This window comes from Dendrobium catenatum, unplaced genomic scaffold (genome assembly GCF_001605985.2).
Source record: "Dendrobium catenatum unplaced genomic scaffold, ASM160598v2 fragScaff_scaffold_974, whole genome shotgun sequence".
Taxonomy (NCBI): Eukaryota; Viridiplantae; Streptophyta; class Magnoliopsida; order Asparagales; family Orchidaceae; genus Dendrobium; species Dendrobium catenatum.
In genome coordinates this window covers 2,256,210-2,272,964 of record NW_021319436.1, presented here as the reverse complement: position 1 = coordinate 2,272,964, position 16,755 = coordinate 2,256,210, and the positions used below count along the sequence as shown (strand labels likewise).

The 16,755-nt window shown below is 35.2% G+C and overlaps 1 protein-coding gene across 1 annotated transcript; it reads right to left on the bottom strand.

The window, feature by feature from the left end:
* Positions 1 to 7,936: 7,936 nt before the first annotated feature.
* On the bottom strand, positions 7,937 to 9,805 carry LOC110101924 (UDP-glycosyltransferase 73C4-like). Its single transcript, XM_020830030.2, has 2 exons — positions 9,088 to 9,805; positions 7,937 to 8,813 (listed from the first exon to the last, which is right to left on the bottom strand). The coding sequence occupies exons 1-2, from the start codon at positions 9,796 to 9,798 to the stop codon at positions 8,052 to 8,054; spliced, it is 1,473 nt and encodes a 490-aa protein (XP_020685689.2). The 5' UTR covers positions 9,799 to 9,805; the 3' UTR covers positions 7,937 to 8,051.
* Between the last annotated feature and the right edge of the window lie 6,950 nt (positions 9,806 to 16,755).

Below are 16,755 nucleotides of genomic sequence, written 5' to 3'. Positions count from 1 at the left end.
GGACTTCTACCTGACGCTGTCCTTCTGATCTTCGTCGTCAGATTACAGTTCTTTCAACCTCCGTCGCCCGCCAACTACAGTTCTCTTGACTCACGTCGCCCGCCGACTACAGTCTTTCTGTCCTTTGTCGCCCGCCAACTACGGTCCTCCTGACTTACGTCGCCCGCCGACTATATTCTTTCCGACTATTGTCACCCGCCGACTACGGTCCTCCTGACTTATGTCGCCCGCCAACTACAGTTCTTTTCGACCTTTATCGCCCGCCGACTACGGTCCTTCTGACTTACGTCGCCCGCTGACTACAGTCTTTTCGACCTTTGTCGCCCGCCGACTACGGTCCTCCTGACTTATGTCGCCCGTCGACTACAGTTCTTTCGACCTCCATCGCCCTCCGACTACAGTCCTTCCGACCAAACGAACATGTCAACAATGACTCTTTGTATTAACATCATGTAATGTACTCCATAAGATGTACATCAAGCTAAGACCTTCCACCAAGGAAGGACCTCATTTGTAATCAACTACAATACTAGTGGATTCATTCAGATTGGGCTAGACCCCGTTGTTTTTTCTCCCTTTTCAGAGGTTTTCCACGTAAAAATCTTGGTGTCTCATAAATGCTAGACCCTCTCTCCTTATCTGATTGCGTGCCGGATTTTCGTATAACGCTAAGACGATAAACTTTATATTTTTCCACCGCTCGCGAATACTCCTGGACGCAACAATAATTATAAAAATTACAATTTGCAAAGAAATCCCATGTTTTATGTAAAATGCAATCCATCTTTGCGTTTTCCATAGAAAATGTAATAGTTCTTTGCGTTTTGCATAAAAAATGCAATAGGTAATTGTATTTTCTACAGAAAATACAGTCCTCCTTTTTCTCTAGAAAATTAGATCTCTGTTCACTTTTCTTCTGTTTTTTTTTTTTTATCTGCTCCTACTACTAAAACTTTTATCAAAACTGTTCCTTTTAAAAATTTCGCCAAAATCAAAGGTCAAGAAATCAGATCCTATTCCATCCAAATCTAGGATGTTCTGCCCTAAATCTCCGCTTTGAATCCCGTAAAATCCGTCGATTGCTGTCAAAAAAATCCTGAGAGTTCAGCGATGGAGATCTCCTTGTCACAGAATCCTTCGCTTTTTGACCTTAAAAAATGAAGTTGAGAAGACGAAGTGTTTTTTTTTTCTCCCACCCTAGTGAACCTCAGATCGGCCCAGAGCTCCGTCCGTCCGACCTTCCCAAGCACACTGCTTCTTTATTCGCAAGCTTCAACTACTCCCAGCCTTAAAAAAAAAAAAAAGAATCTCCTCTGTTGACTATACTTAGCAAGGCAACAGTGCCAGTACCGAGCTCCACCCACGTTTAAGGCCAAGGATTCATGGTACAGGACTTTTCTTTGCCCATTAATTTAATCATTTAATGGCTTTGTCTCTGTTTGATTTCCTTATGGATTAATTGATATTTTATTTTAGATATTAACTACCGTTCGTATATTTAAAAGATGAATCTAGTTTAAAAATTTTTTTTTTTTTTTTTTGATCCTTCCACATGAGGTTCTCTGGCGCCAACTCCGAGCCCAAACCACTTAGTTTCTCAATGATACAGTTTTAAGCCTTTACCTGCTTTCATTCTCGAGAATACTCTTTCCTTCACTATAACTATCATTCTTTTTATTTTATTTCTTTATTTTAGTTTTATTTATTTATTTTATTTTTGCCATTATTCCCGTTAGTCTATTTTTGTTACTCTCATTTAATCTAAGTGATATATATATATATATATATATATATATATATATATATAAACTATTTAAACTATAGTTAAATTAGTTAATTTTATTAAATATTTTTACTATAGGTGATGTAGTTAATTTTATTAACTATTTAAATTATAGTTAAATTTAATTAACTTTGTTAACTATTTAAACTATAGTTGAATTAGTTAATCTTATTAACTGTTTGCACTATAATTAATTTAGTTAATTTCTTTAATTATTTGAACTATGGTTAATTGAGTTAATGTCTTTAGTCATTTATGCATCATTTTTGCGATATATTTATGTTGTATTTTTATTTTGCCCCCTCTCACCGTCGTCGCCAATGTTGTCGAAGGTATAATCCCCTTTAACCTTAAACTCGAGAGCTCATTTTCGGAGTTCGCAGCGCACCGAAAAACCGCTCATACACGCCTTTATTGCGCATGGTGGGATGGGACCCCGATGCGGCGCCTACAACGAATCAGGTAGTCACCTTAAACCCATTTCGGAGTTCGTGGGACCCCGGTTATTTATAAGCACCATCGAGCGAGGGGAAAACAAACTGTCTCTTTAAACAAGTGTACTCGAAGACCCTATGAACGCCTTTATTGCGCGTGGTGGGAAGAAAGAACACGGCGGCCATGGTGTCTAAGGGAACCTACCATATGCGCATTTATTGGGTGTGGTGGGAAGGCTAGTCTCTCAAAATTTCTTCTAAACAGGAGAGATGCCGGGAGGCTACCAAAATTTTATTTGAAAAAGAGAAGGACTTGGAACAAATATTGAACATTATTTGGACAACAGTGGACATTAGAACATGGACTCAAAAATGACTTGAACAATTTGAATAAATAAAAAGGAACAAGACTTATGATTGCAACAAAATTGAGCTGAAATAAATGTTAAATAATGACATTTGAAATTAAATGAAATTGAATATAAGAGGATGGCATTAAACTAAACTTCATATAAGAGTTAAAAAATTGCAATCAAATAACAAATGATTAAAATGATGAGTTCATAAGGGATGTGTGCATCCAAGCATCATGTGCCAAGCATAATTATTCAAGCAAGGATCAAATGAAATGCTTGTGAGTAATAATACAAGAATCTTTAATTAAACATTAAGATGGCTACTTTAGTCATTTAAATTCATCCAAACAAATATCATGCAAGCGAATATGAATTTGTGCTTAAATCAATCATAAACATTAGCATGAAATTTTTAGATGACTATATTTAACTTGTAAGAGTCATGAGGATTGGAATAAATACATTGATGATAACATCAAGTTCCTTACACTTGTTGTAAATCACCTTTGAATACCAAGAACTTGTAAGTATAACTTGTTTGTAAGCAACAAGAAGAGTATGAAGGACATGACTTCGTTCTAAAGCTATGATAAATCCTCACTGATTCATGAAAGCTATGACGAATGGGATGCGAGCTGCCACTCATAATATGGGAACTTTATAGAGGATGCAACGACACACTAGTAATCAAAGACATGAAGATTTTTCAATCAACATTAAGAGATTACCAAATGCACAACAAACGCCACATCCTATAATTTATGTAACATGAAGTCAAATACAACACATCTTGCAAGAAATGAATGAGATGAATACATGTGTCTTATATAGCAAGAGACCAAGGTGGGATGAATGTAATAATGCTCCCCAACTAGTGTCATGATACGAATAAAGGCATTCAACCCCACAAGAAATATAAATCAAGAAGGAATACACAGTTTGATTGCAGTTAAGCGTGCAAGAATTCTCAGCGAGTACAAGAAGCATCATGACTTCCCTTTAGTCAATGATAGTCGACTCGTAAATAAATATCATGGCTTCCTACACATATTGAAGGTCATTACAATGAATATTATGATATGATTGATGGATGTGTGAGAAAGATATCAACAATGAATGTAACTCATTCAGCAGTCAACCTCACTTCATAGATGAGCTCATTCATCTACCTGCAGGCAATGGTGATGGATTTGTAATGAATACAACACGCGCATGATGACTTAATTTGTCAAAAGGCAAGAATGAAGGAGGTAAATAACATTTCTATCATCAACAATGATTCCACTCCAAGAAAACACATCAATCCCCTACAAGCAAAATGGTCCAACGGCACTGTCAAAGAACCAATCCACATTCAACGTGATAGGCATACCAGGAGATCTGTTATGCATATAACATGCTATTTATGAGCAAGTATCAAAGAAACACAATAGATGTCAACATCTACATGCAAAGCAGGAGACTAGTTAGTGCACTATAATCCATCTACAGAAAAGAGATAAGTAGTGCAAGATAGTCTACCTGTACAAAGCAGCAAATAATTCAACCCCCAAGCTGCTACGCCATGCCACAGGACCCGTAACATCCTTGTAAGCGAAATAAAGGCATTTCACAAATATTTCAAAAATGCCCCCCGCACATGCACCATAATTTGTAAACACATAGGTACATGAAATGGGTAAATACAATTATTACCCGCATGGGCCCTAGCGAGCGTATTATTAGTACACACGTGACGTCTAGGGATGATGCGTGGGTCAACAAATTTGAACTCAATCCTTTCAAGTAGGTAAAAAGATGCCGATAGGGTTTAATTATAAAATGCTCCTAAATACCCCCATGGGCTCCAGCGAGCGTGTTATTAGTACACATGTGACATTTAGAGATGCTCCATGGGTTATTAAATTTGAACCTGATTTTTCTAAGCAGGTAAATATGAGTCGATAAGGTTCAATAAATAACTATAAAATTCCCCCAAGCACTCATAAGCATATTATTGATATACACGTGACGTCTAGGGATGCTGCGCGGGTCAATAAAGTTGAACCCGATCCTCCTAAGCAGGTAGGTAGGAAATAAGGTTCAACAAATAATTATAAAATACCCCAAACACCCGTATGGGACCCAGCGAGCGTGTTATTGGTACACACTTGACGTCTAGGGATACTGTGCTGGTCAATAAGTGAATTCAAGTTCGAACCCGATCCTTCTATATGGATTAATAGAAATCGATAGGGTTCGAATATTTAAACAAATATACGGTTGTGTTGTCTGGTGTATTTATTTTAATACATGCATATTAGATCTTCAAGACTTATAATCAAAACAATTCACTAACAAAGACATAAAGCCTACAAAATCTGATCATATATCCTGAGTATATAAATAGGAGTAGACATTGTTCGAACCATCAGATAAATATACAGTCACGAAATTGACTGGAATATTTATTTTATACATTCATATTAGGCGCCCTTCAAGGCCTTTGATAAAAAAAATTCACTAACAAAGGTATAAAGCCTACATAACCCAATCCTCTATTGACAGCTTGACAGAGTTGACAAGGTTTATCTATAAAATGCAAATATTAATAAATGGAAATGATCTCAAGATCACCCCGATGATGGATGTGTTGAATGAAAATCTTAACTGGAGGGGTTCACAAATATTTTCAAATGTCACTATACTACTAAAAAAATCCATAAATCTTAAATCCAAAATTTTTAAAATTGAAATTAAACCATCCAATCACTTAAAGTAAAAATCCATCCACCCTCCGCAATAGTTTGTCGAGGTGAACAAATTAAAGTTTACTTCAGCTCACATTGAGCTAATGCCTAGTCAAAAATATCACTTTGATCCATTCTCAAATAATCTCTTGCCAATAAGGACGTGGTACGTGTCCTCTAACCCGCAATTTTACCGCCAAATGACATCACGAAATATCGGTTATGGCCAGAGCCAATATGTTTCTTAGTGGCATCAAATCCTTGAGACATGAATCAATAGATATGATCGATAGGGCACAAAACCCTCTGTTAGCTAAGGCGGTTTCAAATTTGTCCCCTTAGATAAACATCCAACCTAGGTCTACAAGGTACCCTTGGACAAAGTAAGCCATGGCTGCCGACAATGATCCTTCTGTCAGGTTGGGCTGACTACCTCCTCTGACTAAGTAGACCAGGGACCACGATGGCCCGGGACGACAGAACCATGGGATCTTGATCGTATCCATCATCTATTCTCCCACCATCTGCTTTAAGTGAATCGAAGATGATGAAATTTCCCATTTTAAATATCAAACCTTTCCAAATGCCCAAATTCAAATCCAATTTCCCAAATCCAAAGTCTATTGCTGCTACTATATACCACATAACACGTATTATCTACATATCTGATTGACGACTAACCTTAATCGAAAGTTCTCTCTCATGATTGGGAGGGGTAATTAACTATAGGGGCTTGTGCCTATAGGAAACCAGAATTCAGATCATAAATTCTTCGCAAAATGAGGGCGAAATCTCTGGGTAGTGTCTTATCTACAAACTCATCTGTCTTCCAAAATTTACCCCGTAACTTAATTCCGTTAAAACTCCTTGCCGAATAAAAAGAAATGCGGGCGGAGGCTGGGGTCGAATTTTCGAAGCCCACATAAATATTAAAAATAATATTGTCAAAATCCAAGCAATAGATCTCACCTATAACAAATTCATAGTTTGATATTCTCCTTCCCTCATTAAATAAAAGTTTTTGACAAATAATATCATACTCTTAACTCATTTATCATAAAAAGAAAGTTAATTTTTTTATAGCAATGCTCTTAATTTAGTGAGTTTGTCATTTGCAAACCTAAGCTTCTCCATTAAGTGGCTTGTTTAGGATCCTAGATCCTAATCAAAGCATTTTGAGCTGATTAACAATAAAAAATAAGAAAAAAAGAGAGCTCAACATCCTCTTTAATATTACAAATAGATTTTGCCTAGCACCTAGTCAAACACTTTACCTAGGAATTCAACTATCAAAATAATAATATGAGTTATCTATTGCTCTTAGTCCAAGTAGTCTTAAGCTTTACAAGAATAATTTTCTATTAGATGCTTTTCATTCTTCTCTTTCACCACCTTTAGTCAAATTAAGAACAATAGTCCCATTACCGGTCATTTATCTCTGCCTAAAAATCCTCTTGCATTTGATATCTTAAGATCTCAACCAAATTGAACTGCTATGACAGAAGGTGCTCCTCTTCATATTAAATGGCTTTGGTTTTTATTCAACATCAAGCACATTTTATGAAAATGTGCGTGTTTTAAATTTAAATTAGCTTAAGGAGCATGTTAACAAAAGAGTTTTAAAAAGAACAAATACGAAACTTAATTATCTAGTTTTAATAGAAATCCGGAACTTCATTATCCGGTTTCTACATTGACCGGAAATCAAATTTTACTTTCCCGTTTCTATAAATTCTAAATTTTTTTTTCTTATACAATATTAGATTTCTTAAATATTTAATAAAAATTAAATTTAAATTCAAAAATATACTTATAAGTTATAATTAAAAAATTAATATAAGACAACAAATTTAAACATAATCAATTAATTAATATGCAATGTGTTTATAAAAATTAAAACATAATTTCATTTATTTTTATAATAATGCTATCATTCAAATTAAAAATTAGTTTCTTAAAAAAATGGACAATGAAATTCTTGTTTCTTTTTTTTTTTTTTTTTTTAGATAAAACCCCGCAGAAGAGGCCTACGTGTTAATTATCAAAAAACGATTACAAGGTCCTTAGAAGGCCCCTCGAGCCCACTATGCTCTAACGAGCTACAATCAAAACGAAAAAAAAAACCATCCTACGAGCATGAGGGTCCTTTTTCTAAAATTACAATAACTCAGCAAATAGAAAATTCTTGTTTCTTAATAAACCAGAATTTATTAAACTGATTTCTTGAAGAAACCGTAATTTCTTGTTCCAGTTTCTTTTAAAATTGAGGTCAAAGTATAAACCAGATAATGAAGTTCTGATTTCTATTGAAATCAGATCAGATAATTAAATTCTGTATTTTCTCCTTTTTAAAAAAATTTTGTGAACATACTCCTTAAGTTAATTTAAATTTTAAACACGCACTTTTTTATAAAATGCCCGACTTTGAAACTATTTAATTGTTTGGAGGGCCTGAAGATTCTAAATTTTAGTTTTAGTTAGTATTTAATATTATTATTTTAAATCTGAAAATAAATAATTATATTTTTTAAATAATTAATTAACTATTCTTCTTTCTCTCAATGGATTAAGAAAATACAAAAAAGAAAAGACTTATCATTAAAATAAAACATACATTTATGCATACCTCAACAAAACAACAAACAGTTCTCATTTGAAAATGCTAGCAAGACAGCACAAATCAAAGCAGCATGTGCATTCCAATGAAATTATTTAGAGATATATATATAGAGAGAGAGAGAGCACGTGCTTATTTTCCCCTTTCCAAATGCTTATTTTCTCCCTTGGCAAATTGGATTATCCTCTTCAAATTCTCAAACGAAGACCCTCCTTCCTCCATGGCCTTCCTCGCCTTCTCTGCCAACTCCCTCACCCTCTTCCTCCTCTCATCCCCTTCTTCCCCTCCTTGCATCACCTTCTCCACCACCTTCCTCACCTCTTCCCCCTTCACCAACGCTTTCTCACTCATCTCATTCACAAACAAAGTTGGTACCTTTGCCCCAACCGCTACCCCAATTCTCAAAACATCAACCACCAATCTCTCATTCACAAACTGGTCTCCAAATCTCGGCCATGTCGCCATCACCACTCCACCTGCAATTGCCTCCAACGTCGAGTTCCACCCACAGTGTGTCATAAATCCGCCCACTGCCAAATGGCCAAGAATCACCGCTTGTGGCGCCCATCCTCTGATCACCATCCCCCTTCCTTTCGTTCTTTCCTCAAACTCCGCCAACCAATTCTCGACTTCCTCGCTCCTTTCCGCCTCTTTCACCACCCAAATAAATGACAACTGTGAAGATGATGCTGACTCAAGCGCTTGCCCGATCTGCACCAACTGGGAGATGGGATTGCGTGACAAGCTCCCAAAGCTGACAAACATGACTGAGTTGGGCGCCTTGGAATCCAGCCAGCTCAATAACAATCTCGTGTCGATGGAACAAGCTTTCCCTCTCATGGCCATGCTGTCCAAGTCCTTGTTGGAGAGTGACAATGGCCCAATAGGCCATACCTGTTGGAATGAGAAATGGATGGTTCGAATCATTGTGATGGTGACATTAATTTATTAATTTCAGTGAAGAATTCAAATTTATAAGCCGACAAGCTATAACCATGCAATCAACAGTTTACTTTTCTAGACGACAATTTCATATAAAAGTATCATTCATGGTTAAGTTTTTAAGAAGATTTGAGCATGGAATCATCAAAGAGATCCAATAGTTGAGGACTGAGAATTTCTTAATTATAATTCTGACTAATCAGTAGAAATTTGGAGCAAAATATACCTCCTTCATAATCTCTTTCCTGAATTTATCCAAACCCGACATCTCCAACTCCTCAAAGGTGTTCATCACAACGCAGCATGCCGACTTCTCGGTCTTGTAAAACTCCTCGCTTACCTTCTCCCAGCCCGGCCTATCCATCAACCTCATCACGTGCGCCTTCATCACCTCCACAGGCTCCGGCAACCCCGGAACCTTAAACAGTTTATAATCATCTTCAATGCTTTTCAGCACCTGATACTTCTTCAAAAGATGGGAGCATAGTATATAGAAACAGGATGGTCCGTAGAAGATTATGTGAGGTATGCCAAGGCTCTCAGCCACCGCACCAACCCACGAGTTCTTGCTGTCGAAGATAATGCAGTCTACCGGCATTGTCGTCGGATTTTTAGTAGTGAGGTAAAGCTTGACTTGCTCTCCGAAAATGGAGAGGGCTTCCATGAAGGGTTTGTGGAGGCCAGGGGAGGAGATGAGGTCAACATTTTCGCAGCCAGCGGGGAGGCCAGCTTCGGCGGAGGGGAAGGGGAGTTGGACAAAGCGGACGGGGAGATGGGAGTTCTCGATCCGGTCAATAATAGGGCGAATGCGGGCAGCATTGACTGGGGTGGTGATAAACGTGACGACGGCGCCGGAGGAGGCGAGGAGGCTGGCCATGTCGGCCATGGGGATCATGTGGCCTTGGGCCATGTAAGGGATTAGTATGATATGGACCATGTTGGTGTCGGAGTTGTGGTTGGATAGCCCGTTCATGGTGGTTAATTATCTACAATAATGAGAAAGAAGACTGCTATTTATAGGCTAAAGGTCGGTCTTTCTTTGAACTGTTTGGAGTAGTTTGAAATATTAATTGAGGAATATGAGTGGGAAAGTGGGCTTTGAGTAGAGTCTTTTGCTTGTGCTTCAGTCAATTAGGATAGGATGTCAAACATTGTTGATCAACATCTTAAGCAAAAGTAAACTGCTTGTTGAGTGCAGTTTTAATGGAGAGATTATTAAGTGCATAGTTTGGGTTGATGTTGCGTCTAATTTTTGTGAGTGTGTGCAGCAAATTAAAGTGTATTAGTGAACCGTAACTACGCTTTTGCTCCGCATACTTACAAAAACCGGACGGTTCTCATATACAGACTCCGCACATAATAATCTCTCGTTTTAATGAGAGCAATAGATTTAGTTCCTACTGGTTAATATCATATACACAAACTTCAAAGCAAGAACTCTAGGTTGATAGCCAAAGCTCCCAACTAAAATAGATGAAGATGAGCTGCGTGCTTCATTTATTGCATGGCCTTTTGTTATACTTAGGAAACTTTTAAGATAATATTATGTTTTATTTCTTTAAATATTTTTGTTTTGTGTTTTTTTTTAATTATTTCCCTAATTTTAAAAAGCAAATTAAGTTATTTTTAAGATTATTTTAGTGCTTCTAGAAATAATTATCACTATCATCACCACCATCATCGTTGCAACCGGTGAAAACCGCCACCATGATCACCCATGCATCCGCCGCCATATAAATCAACTAAAGTACCTTTTTTAATTCTATCCCATATCAAAATATAAATAAAATAAATAATAAACAATAAATAATTAAAACAAAAAAACAAAACAAAAATATATTAGTCAGATGAAACAATCAAATTTGATTTGATCAAAAGAAGTTTACTTTCAAGTCAGCCCACTCTTTCATAGTTTTGATCAAGTTCGAAGCTTGATCTACTAATATATTTTTCTTCTATCAAACTCTCATTGTTTTGGTTGCAAGACTTCAAATGCATTGAAATGATAGATCAATTTTTAGATAAGATATAAAAATTATAAATATGCAAGATTTTGATGGCACGAATGTAATTCTTCTAATTTTATAAGAGAATAAATCCCTAATATTTTATTATATTAAAAGAACACAAAACCAATTAAAAATAAATTAGCGTGAGATTAGATACATATGACTTGTCACACTAGAGCTAGAGCTTTTTCTCAAAGGGAAGGAAGAATTCATTTTAAGGCTAACATATACGGACGCATGTTTAAAATATTTCATCTCATGATATAAAGGGCATATGTGTGGGGGTTAATAGTGAAATTATTCTGTGCGGATATGGACGTCGTCCGGAGGCAAATCAGAATCCGCCAAGACATTTTTTTGCTGTGTACCGTGGATGTGTACTGATGTGTACCGGGTGACGTAGCACGTTATGATTAACCTCCGGATGATTCGGTGTCCGCAAAGAATAATTTTTCGGGTTAGCAAGCCATTAAATTTCACCATTAGTGCATTTGAATATGTACTTTGACTATGTGTCTACACTCCTTAATAGCTCAACCATATTTTCATGCCCACCTAATTCCCTTTGGTGGTTGGGCACTTAGCTTTCCTTCATAAGGGTGCAAGTTTGAAGCTATGTGATTTTGAATTTTTGCTCCATATTGTAAAAGCATGATTTCTATATAATCAAGCTTACATAGATTAAGAGTCAATTTCAAGACACAATATTAATATAACAACTAAACGAGAAAACAAAATAAATTTATATTTTTTAGATGGGAGTTCTCCATACATATTTATTAATGTTGGGAAAAAATAATTTTATAATTTTGTTTTGATATGATTGAATTGTGCGAAATATAGGCTAAATTTTAATGCAAAGATGTCTCTTAACATACTAATATTTATTCATAAATTTTTAAGATTGTATGATTGTCCAAAGTGTTGCAACCTTATCTAGGTTGGTGAGTAGGATAAATTATTACGTGTGGAAACCGGGCACACAGAACCGTCCTGTCTGTCTCTATAAACAATAAAATCGTAGTGGCGCACTTTTAATGTTCATAGAGATAAAGTTGAAAGGTTCTATGTGTCTAATCTCAGCACGTAATAATCTCTCAATGAGTAGACACTTTTAGAGTGCATTAAAAGAAAATATTAATAAAATTTTAAACTACAAAAACCAAATGGCTTATATATATATATATATATATATATATAATTTGATGACATTCATGAACGTTCTTGGTATGGATAGATGTAAGTGATAGTAAGCGAAAAATTATAATAAAGCGATCACAACAATAGGTGATGCTTCGCAACTACAAACGATAGTGGCAAGCAGGGGGCAGAGCAACATTAATAGGGGTGACGAGTAGGTGACGAGCAACAACAACGACAAATGACAATGGAAATAGTGGGTAGAGATGAAGGGCAATTGGAGGTTGTGACTTTTAGGAAATGGTAGTTAGTGAAATAGAAAATTTAGAAATCACCTAATTAGAAATTTTTTAAATGCTCAAAAATGAAGAAAATTCAACATTTATATTGAGCTTCTTCCTCATTCAATGGCTCAAAGTCTCTGCCAAGTCAAGGTAATTAAATAATTCATCAACATGCATGATCAAAATCAATCAATAGTGTCTCAAACTTAATTGGCTTTGAATTGTCAATCATAAGTTCAAAAACCTTCAGCATCAGTGGGGTAATGCTAATAATGCTTACTATTTCTCTAATAAAAAATAAGAGCATCATGGGATAATTTTGAAATACTTAAAAAAATATATTAGGCATAGAGATTTGGAGTGGTTGAAATAGTGAAAGCTTGGCCTCACATTAGTGCTTGGTTGTGACTGATTTTTAAATGAATGAATAAAATTAAACACCATTTTAAATTAATTTTATTTATTTTAGATGATTTGATTTTTAAATTAGTTAAATTATTTAATTTTGTTATAAAATGCATATTGTGCTATGGCACAGTGGTTGAGGGCATTCATGACTCTCACGTGGTTCCGCATTCGAGTGGCTCAACCTGACTAAAAAAATACTTTTGTTATAAAATTGAGCAAATTACATAAAGTGAAAAGAAATATGACTTGGTAGTTTTTATCGGATTTTTTAATAAATCAAAATTTAATTAATTTCAACAAAATACAATTATTTTTAATTTAAATAATATTTATTAAAAAGAACACCAAGCAATATTCGATATAATTTTTTTTTGCTTGTGAAATAAATAATATTTACATTGGTTTTTCTATAACTTATTTATTTAGAGTTCACGAATTTCATTAATTAAATATTTAAAAATTAGTATAATTTGATTTTCGTTTGATCTATTTTTCAAAATTTTAATTAATTATTGATAGTTGAACTAATATTTAAGCAATATATATATAAACTGATTTTTTTAACAACTCAATCAAACCCATCAAATAAAGATTAATTCATTTTGATTATTTTTCACTACTTAGCTTTTCAAATAATTGTTACACATCCATTTAACTATTGCTTTCTTCTTATTTTCTATAAATTTTTATTGCATAAAGTTACTTTTCATGATCAAATCTATGTGTGCTAGCTATAAAAAAGCAACTATGAAATTTTTTGGAAAAAAAATATTTATAATACACACAACAACTTTTATTTACAAGAGTTTTACAATCAACATTATAAAATATTGAAACCACCTCAAAGAAACTCTTAATCAAATTGGTTATGGTTGGCAAGCCCAATGTGGGTGTGAGCTTTGCCTTGTTGGTCAATGGTAGGAGCTAGTAGGCTTCCCCAAACACTAAGTTCATCAACCAATAATAACTGTCTAATTAGGACAACTGCCAAAGATGAAATAAAAATGAGAGAGAAATGCACATATTAGAGAAATTTTGAAAAGAACGATGGGTTTTCAAAGGAATTAGTGATGATGATGATGATGGTATCATGCTCAATTAGACATTTGTGGGATTATTATTTTTTTAATAAAATTATTCAAATGAGAGTGGTGGATCCTTCCAGTGTCAAGGCATAATATCTATCCAATTTGTCTAGCAAAGATGGGATTGAAAGCGGCATGCCCCAAAATTTAAATTGAAAAGAATTATATCTTTTATCTTTTAATAATAACAACTAAATTGGTCTAATTTCTCCCAATAATAAAATACCATCGAAAACAAATCTATTGATCATAACATCAATATACATATGTATTCATTTCTCAAAAAATCATATACAATAGCCAGAAGTCATACAAATACAATATATCATCTACCCACTTTTGACTACAAAAGAATAACTAAATGACAAAAAAAATGACAGTAAAACCTGAAAAATCTTGTATCTGAACAGTCTAATACTTTCGATCCTCTTCTCTAGCCTGAAATCAGTAATCACATATAATGAGATAAAAAAATTCAATGGTAACCAAAATCTTATAACTGAACTCAAAGCACATAAAAAAATAGTATGCATGTAATCATTTAATTCGTAATAGTAGCAATCAACATAATCATAAATTTATGTTGAAATAGTAAAACACATATTGAAATAGTGAACTAGGTAAAACAATGTAGTATGGATGTTAAAATTGAAGCAGTAAACAATCATTCTTAAATCATACCTCACAGTAGTACTGTCCTAATATTAAGGAAATCATATAAACCAGTAAAGTGAAAGTACTAAGAAAAACTATCAAAATTCATAGCAATACAATACGATACTATCTAGTACTCGTATATGAGTTTATACATGATATTCAATTATACCAATATCAATATTATTAGCTTATATCACATGCTCAATGATAGGAATCTCGTGCACAGTAATAATAAGTCATTATAATAACATAAACAATAAACTCAGTGCTGTGATAACAAATTAGTATAATGAATGTATCCTAATAATCATACTAAATAAGTAAGGAGTTATAACTTGTATGGAGTTTTCTAGTAATTAGTCAATCAGTAGCTATTGGCTTTCAATAAATGGAGATGTCACTCCTGCCTTTCGACATAGTAATTATTTCTTATAACTCTCAATCAATGAATCATGTGAATCAGTAGAGAATGATACCATAAAACATAATATTTAAAAGAACGTCCATCAACCTATCATTCTGTATAAGTATAAATAATCTAGGTCATTTTTTTAGGCTTTAACTAGATCTTCATCTGATTGTAGTTTTCCTGACCTAAAAACTTCGTCCTTTTGCAGGTTACCGTTGCTATGGATTTCGGAAGATGAAATCAACGCTCTCACGTTGCCTTTTCAATTTTCTGTGATTGGTTTTTTCCTCTCGAAGAGGCTGTCTCTGGATTTTATTCGTAGGTTTTTCTTTGCTCTAAAGCTTTCAGGGGAGGTTTCTGTGACTCTACTTGATCAAACGAATGTATTGATCAAGTTGTGTAACGATCTTGATTACTGTTAGATTTTTTTCCATCGATCTTACTGAGTTCATAATTTTTATATGAATTTATCTGAGTGGTCTCCTATGGTTGATGTTACTATTGAGTCGCCTGTAATACCTATCTGTATATCCTTCCCCACCCTCCATCCTCACCAGTTCTCCCACTGTATTCTTTTTGGCTTGGGTTCAATTTTTTGTAGACCTCTTAAGGTTGATTCGGCTACTTCCATGGGTTCCATACCCTCTATTTCTCGCGTGGTTTCTTGAGCTTGATATCACGAAATCTTACCTGGATAAAGTTTGGTTGGGTCCTGAAAGCCTTGGTTGTATCCATCAAGTCTATATGGAAACTTTTCTTGCTTTTTGTGGGTCGTGTAAATGTTTAGGACATTTGTATGGAGAATGTCGTCCTGCATGCTCAAGCTGCCCCGTCTAACCCTATGTCTATTCCTCCTCTCCAATTGGGTCGCGATGAGAGTGATATGGTGGTTAATTTGGTTTCTTGTGATGCTAGGGATGGAGGTCCTATTTCCTGCCCTGTTATTGGGAATGTTTGGGTTTGCGAAAAAAATGTCAGTAATACTGTTGATGTTACTTTTAATACTTTTTTGTAATTTGCCAAAGGATTCGGCTTTGAACTGTGATGTTGTTGAGGCTTCTATGCTTGATTTGGTGTTAAACGATTTGCTTGTTGTTGCCGGCACTTATACGGATGCTCTGGTTGTTGGATGGTCTCCTACTTTGGATGGATTTTCGTCTCCGATGGGCTGTAATTACCAGGTTGAGGCTGTTGGTTTTGTCATTTCTAACATGGTGCTTTTGGATTCCGTGGTGGATGAAACTACTCCTGCCACCCATGGACTACGTTTATGTGCTAGTGAACCTGGGAGTGGTAATTGTGACGTTAACCAACAATCTATTATGTCATGTGCTACTTTTGTGCCTGCCCTGTGTGGTCTCGGTTCAACTGAAGTTCCTTCTATACTTGCTGAGAAATCTGATTCCTCTGTTTTGAGCTCTAAAAGTATTAACCCCACTATATCTTCCCCTATTATGAATGCTGATATAGTTCTAGGCTCCTTTATTATTGTGCCAATAAATTTAATTTCTCCTCAAGCTTTGATGTATTATGTAGGGGTCAATTTGGGGGAGGATGTGAGAGTGCAAATTGATTGGCTTCATTGTTCGTTTGATTCCTCTTTGGAGTCTTCTGGGGATGATGAACCTGAAAAGGTTTAGCCTTTCTGCATGACAGACCTATTATTTTTGTCACCTCTCGTAGTAGGGGCCGACGTGGTAGGAAATAATTTTGGGGATATGGTGGCGGTTGTCTTCCTGGTTCTCTTGTTGGTTGCCTTCCGGGTTCGCACATGCCTGGTATTGTTGTTGTCGAACTTTGTGGATTTAGCTCAACCCTTAGATTTATGAGCATAGAAGATTTGTAAAGTTCGGCCCTTAGGCTTGTTGAACTTTATGGATTTAGCTCGACCCTTAGGTTTAT